At 51.0% G+C, this 6,252-nt stretch overlaps 1 protein-coding gene across 1 annotated transcript; it reads left to right on the plus strand.

Moving 5' to 3' along the window:
* The first annotated feature begins 2,414 nt into the window (after nucleotides 1-2,414).
* On the plus strand, nucleotides 2,415-3,795 carry HCRT (hypocretin neuropeptide precursor). The gene is made up of 2 exons (XM_065911043.1): nucleotides 2,415-2,577; nucleotides 3,421-3,795. The coding sequence occupies exons 1-2, from the start codon at nucleotides 2,557-2,559 to the stop codon at nucleotides 3,793-3,795; spliced, it is 396 nt and encodes a 131-aa protein (XP_065767115.1). The 5' UTR covers nucleotides 2,415-2,556.
* The last annotated feature ends 2,457 nt before the right edge of the window (nucleotides 3,796-6,252 follow it).

Here is a 6,252-nt window from a genome sequence, read left to right on the forward strand (position 1 = left end):
TTGGTGCTCAGCTTTCTTTATGATCCAACTCTCACATCCATACATGACTGCTGCAAAAACCGTAGCTTTGACTAGACAGACCTTTGTTGGCAAAGTAATATCTCTGCTTTTTAATATGCTGTCTAGGTTTGTCATAGCTTTTCTTCCAAGAAGCAAGCATCTTTTAATTTCATGACTTCAGTCACCATCTGTAGTGATTTTGGAGCCCAAGAAAATAAAGTCTGTCACTGTTTCCATTGTTTCCCCATCTATTTGCCATAAAGTGATGGGACTGGATGCCATGATATTAGTTTTTTGAATGTTGAGTTTTAAGCCAGCTTTTTCACTCTCCTCTTTCACTTTCAAGAGGCTCGTTAGTTCCTCTTTGCTTTCTGCCATAAGGGTGGTGTCATCTGCATATCTGGGATTATTAATTTCTCCCGACAATCTTGATTCCAGCTTGTACTGCATCTAGCCTGGCATTTTGCATGATATACTCTGCATAGAAGTTAAATAAGCAGAGTGACAATATACAGCCTCCACGTACTCTTTCCTAATTTGGAACCAGTCTGTTGTTCCATGTCCAGTTCTCTAACTGTTGCTTCTTGACCTGCATACACATTTCTCAGGAGGCAGGTGAGGTGGTCTGGTATTCTCATCTCTTTAAGAATTTTCCACTTCTGGATTCCACACCCCAAATCCAGGCCCCTACCCCCACCTTCCTGGCCCCCACCTCAGCTCATGACTCCTTACTAAAGCTAAAATCCTCCCATAGCCCCCCAGCACCTGTGGGATCAAGACTAATCAGCTTAGCTGATAAGACCCTTTGACCCACTCTGACCTCACTTACCTGTCCAGCCACCTTTCTCTTCTAAGAGAAGTTGTGATCAGTGGACCACACCCTGCTTCCTGCATGAGTTAAGTACGGTCACCTCTAGGTCTCTGCTCTGGCTGTCCCTTCTGGGGAAAGCATTCTCTCCCAAGCTTACTTGATGGAAACCGACTTTTCACGCGAGGCTTTTGCAGAGTCCTCTCTCCATTGAGCTATACTTTTGCTGGGTCACCTCCCAGAAAAACTGGGCCAGGGCTTCCCTGGTGGTCCAGTGATTAAGACTCTGTCTGCCAATGCAGAGGACATGGGTTCAATCCCTGGTGCAGGAAGATTTCACATGCAGCAGAGTAACTAAGCCCATGAACCACCACTATTGAGCCTGCAAGTTGCAGCTACTGAAACCCACAGGCCTACAGCCCATGCTCTGCAACAAGAGAAGTCACCGAAATGAGAAGCCCAAGCACCGCAATGAAGAGACAAAGAGTAGCCCACCGCCCAGCACTCAACTATAGAAAGCCCATGCGCAGCAATGAAGACCCGGTGCAGCCTATGCGTGCTTAGTCACTGAGTCTGACTCTTTGCGACCCCATGGACTGTAGTTCACCAGGCTCCTCTGGCCATGGAATTTTCCAGGCAAGAATACTGGAGTGGGCTGTTGCCACTTCCTACTCCAGGGATTGTTCCCGACCCAGGGATCCAACCCGTGTCTCCTGCACTGGCAGGCAGATTCTGTGCCACAGTGCCACCTGGGAAGCCCCAGTGCAGCCAATGAATAAATAATAATAATAAATTATGGTTTTTTAAAAATGAAAACCAGGCCGTGTCCTATGCACACTGTCGCTTCAGCGCCCAGAGCAGTGCCTGGCTCGGAACCAGTGTTCAGTAGACAGTGCCCTAGATAAGAGAAACTCCAGCCTAGAGATGGCACATGTTCTTCTCCCCACGGTGGCTCTCCTCCTGCCAATGGTGGGATGGGACTCCAGCCATCCCGTTGAGGCAGCCCAACCAGGCAGGAAGCTGGGGAGATGGAAGGATAACATCAGTTTTGGCTGGTGTCCTCCACTGCCCAGGAGTGGCTTTTCAAGGTTCTCCATCTTGGAAGTTGGTGGAAGGGGCAGAAGGAAGAAGAGCCAGAGGGGAGGGAAAGTCAGCTAAAACACCTTTTCCACAGAGGAAGAAGGCCCTGAAGCTTAAAGGCCCCAGGGGTAGAGACAGGAGCAGGGGGGAGAGGCTGTTGCCTGGCTGCCCTCCCCCAGACACACACATCCTATGGAGAGTAGGTCTCACCACTGCCTCCTTTCCTGCCCTTAATTAGCAGCTCCCCCTATGCATTGTCCCACGCCAGCCCCAGGCAAGACCTCTTTTGTGCTCCCAGATTCCTAGGAGCAAGGTGGCCTCATTAGTGCCCGGAGACCGCCCCATCTCCAGGAAGCAGGCAGACAAACAAGGCGGGGGACCAGGGGCACAGAGATCCAACTCAAGACTCTGATCGCCTTGGCGGTCATTCCTGGGGCCCAGCCTGGAGACGGCACTCCTGCAGAAGGCTAATCTTAGATTTTCCTTTGTCTGTTCCCGGAGTAGATGCAAGCACCCATCTCTCCCCCCCTTCCCGCCTACCTCCTCTGAGCACTATAAACCCCAGGCTCCTGCTAGTGGGTTGCAGTTGACAGCCTCAAAGTTCCTGGCTATTCGGACCACTGCAGAAGACACCTTTCCTGGCTACCCCACTCTGAGCTCCAGACACCATGAATCCTTCCTCTACAAAGGTAAAGACCCAGGGATGAAGGGGTGACTTGGGGGCAATGAGGCCGGAGACAGTGAGAATGATTGCTCAGGGAGCTAGAAGGAAGGTTGAAAGTGTCTTTTCCGATATGGGTTCTGAGGCAGGGTACAGGGTGGACCCTTGACAGAGAATCTGCCTTAGCTAACACTGGACTGTGCCCTGTTTTCCTAAGAGTTCAGGTTTATTGAGCTTTTAGTATGTTTCAGGTGCAACTTGCACCTGTCATCTTAGCTCATCCTCCCAGCAGCCCTGCACAGTAGGAATTACTTAATACCCAGTTTCCAAGTGAGGACGTTGTGCCCCATGAAATGGTAGGAAACGGGTCCAAACCCACAGAATCGTTTTCCCTGCAAGGAAGCAGGCAGTCAAAACAACAATCTGGATCCTGCCAGTCCTTGATTTTCCCGTGTTTGCCCTCTGTGGGGAAGAGGAGAGGATAAATGGGGCTTCTGTTTCCCTGAGCAAAGTCTCCATAAACTTCTGGGGCAGATTCAGACATGCCTGTTTCAAATGGAGTGGTCAGCGCTCTAATGAGGCTACAAGGGACTAAGGACACCCAGAGGAGAGAGAGATTCATTCTGCCCAGGGGGTTTCAAAGAGCTTACTGGAGGAGATGCTCTTCTGGATCTTAAGGTCAGTCAGTCAGTTCAATCGCTCAGTCGTGTCAGACAGAGCACTTCAGACAGCTTTGAGCCGAGGCAGGAAGGCCAGGCGACAGCGAGTGAGAAGCGCCGGCCACGAGGGGGCGCGGAGTCAGCAGGGCAGGACCCGGACGTGGGGGCTGGAATGCGAGCGACCCTCAGCGCCCGGTCTCCGCCTTCCTTAGGTCTCCTGGGCCACCGTGACGCTGCTGCTCCTGCTACTGTTGCTGCCGCCCGCGCTGCTCTCACCCGGGGCGGCCGCGCAGCCCCTGCCCGACTGCTGCCGTCAGAAGACGTGCTCCTGCCGCCTCTACGAGCTGCTGCACGGCGCCGGCAATCACGCGGCCGGCATCCTCACGCTGGGCAAGCGGCGGCCCGGGCCCCCGGGCCTGCAGGGCCGGCTGCAGCGCCTCCTGCAGGCCAGCGGCAACCACGCGGCCGGCATCCTGACCATGGGCCGCCGCGCAGGCGCAGAGCCACCGCTGCGCCCCTGCTCCGGCCGCCGGTGTCCCTCTGAGCCCGCCTCGTCCGTGGCACCTGGGGGACGGTCCGGGGTCTGAGCTCTCGCTCGGGTCCAGTCCTGGCCCTACCCTGGCCCCTCCCTCACCGCCGCAGGGGAAAAAATAAAGAAGTGTCAGCTCGCAGGAAAAAGGGGAATAAAGTCTCCCTCTGTTAGTGTGGCTGCTGCCTGTGCCTGTGCCGTCGCGTCCCGCCCTCCAGGGGGCGTGAGAGTCTTTCGAACCGTAAAGAGCCGGACCACCTGGAGTTCGATTTGAGAGTCTTTTTTAATTTTATTTTTATTAGTTGGAGGCTAATTACTTTACAATATTGTAGTGGTTTTTGTCATACATTGACATGGATCAGCCATGGATTTACATGTATTCCCCATCCCGATCCCCCCTCCCACCTCCCTCTCCACCCGATCCCTCTGGGTCTTCCCAGTGCACCAGGCCCCGAGCACTTGTCTCATGCATCCAACATGGACTGGTCGTCTGTTTCACCCTAGATAATTTACATGTTTCGATGCTGCTCTGGTTTGAGAGTCTTTGAACCACTCTCGGGTGGGCGCTCTTAGAGCAAGAAACTGTGCAACACCCTGGAGTACGGAGAGAACCGCATATGTGAGTGCTAGGAGGGGAGAGTGGGTGCAGACTCGGTCCTCGGTGCTCCGCCAGTCATTCTGAATCGCCAGGCCCTTCCTGAGAGACGCGGAGGAAAGTGCAAGCAGAGGAGCGAAACGCGGCTGGGAAGGAGGGAGCCGCGCCCGCCGAAGAGGCAGGGAATATGAGGTTCAACAGGAATCTTCCGGAGGGCTACAGTATGGGATAGGGCGTTTGGGGTTTGGTGAGGCACTGAAGGGGAGGCGGTTAGGCTTTGTGCAGCCCGGATTGTGAAAGCCCTCACAGATCATCAGGCTTTGCACTTGATTCTGTAGGTAGCTGAGAGTCAGGAGAAGTTCTTAAGCAGGGATGAGGCAAGATTTTTTCCAGCAATTTAAACGGAACACACCTGTGACAAGTTGAATTGTGCAACCCCTCCCCCTTCTCCATTTACATTTGAAGTCCTAACCCCCAGCACTTCAGAACATGGCCTTATTTGGAAATAGAGTCTTTGAGGATGAAATTAGTTAAAATTCAGTCATACTGGGGGGAAAAAAAATTCTATCATATGGGAGTAGGGTGAGCCTCTAATCCAATATGACGTGTCCTTATATAAAGGGATTTGGACACAAATGCACACAAGGAGAATCCATGTGAGCATGAAGGCAGAGATGGGTGATGCATTTACAAGCTAAAAAGTGCCAATAAGCCACCAGAAGCTAGAAAACAGGCATGCAACAAATATTCCCCCACAGCCTTCAAAAGGAGCCAACCCTGCAGTCATTTTGGTCTTAGACTTTCAGCCTCCAGAACGAAAACAACAGATTTCTGTTGTTTAAGTCACCCAGCTTGTGGTACTTTGTTAAAGCAGCCCTAAGAGAGTGACTGATTTGAACTGATACAAGAACTCTCTATATTATATTTACAACTTCCTTATTAATATAAGCCTGTTATTAAATATAAGGCTTATTAAAATATAAATAAAATAAAATATAAGGTTTATTCCCAAAACAAAAATAAATAAATAAAGCAGCCCTAAGAAACTAAAACCCAAAAGTAGAGATACAGAAAGATGTGGCACTTTTTAGCATATAATGTCCCAGATAATGCCCAGCTCAGACTTTGGGGTGAGGGTGAGGAGCACTGGCCGGCCCTCTCCCCAGCCCATCTTCCCTTTGTCACTGGCTTTAGCTGTTTTTGTTTTTTGTTTTTTTCTTTTTCCCAGGAAACAGCCACCCTAAGCCACCACACACAGATGCCACAGTAATTTTCTGCTTCCATAGTGAAAAAAGTCCTGTGTCTGGTCTTACCCGGGTCCTTCTTGCTGCACTGTTTGGGGGAAGATGGAAAACAAAGTCCACCGGTGCACTTTGGGGATTTACAAACTGACTGCTCACCTTGAAACCATCTTTCTCAGCCCCAAATTTACCTCCAACCTCTTTTCCACTTGAATGGTTGCAAAGAGAAAGAGGGTTAAATCAGAATGATAGGAAGAGGGGGTGAATAAGGAGGCAATTGCTCTCCAACACACTGTGTGCCAACGATATGCATTATGCTATTAAATTCACACAACCATACGAGGTAAAAATTATTAGCTCCATTTGACAGGTGAAGAAAGTGATGCTGCTGGAGGCTGAGTCACACAATTAATAAGCGGCAGAGCTGGGATTTCTAACCAGTGGACTCCAGAGCTCTTTTCATCCATCCTGCTGAGGTTAGAGGCAGAGTACGCCAGGGTGCCGTATGCAAACTAAGACACAGGTGACGGTTAAATATTCTAGCATTTGAGTTTCCTGCCCTCTCATCAATCCTCCACCGGCAAAACTAACCTCTTTAACTCTGCTGTCTCATACTGGAGCGCAGGAAGCTGAGATTGCTGCGAGATATCCCGACTCCAGCAGGCGGCACTGTGAACCA

This window comes from Muntiacus reevesi, chromosome 18 (assembly GCF_963930625.1).
Source record: "Muntiacus reevesi chromosome 18, mMunRee1.1, whole genome shotgun sequence".
Classification (NCBI taxonomy): domain Eukaryota; kingdom Metazoa; phylum Chordata; class Mammalia; order Artiodactyla; family Cervidae; genus Muntiacus; species Muntiacus reevesi.

Coding starts and splice junctions, on each gene's coding strand:
- HCRT (XM_065911043.1), top strand. CDS start 2,557: ATGAATCCTTCCTCTACAAAG. Junction 2,578..3,420: donor TGAATCCTTCCTCTACAAAG/GTAAAGACCCAG, acceptor CGCCTTCCTTAG/GTCTCCTGGGCCACCGTGAC.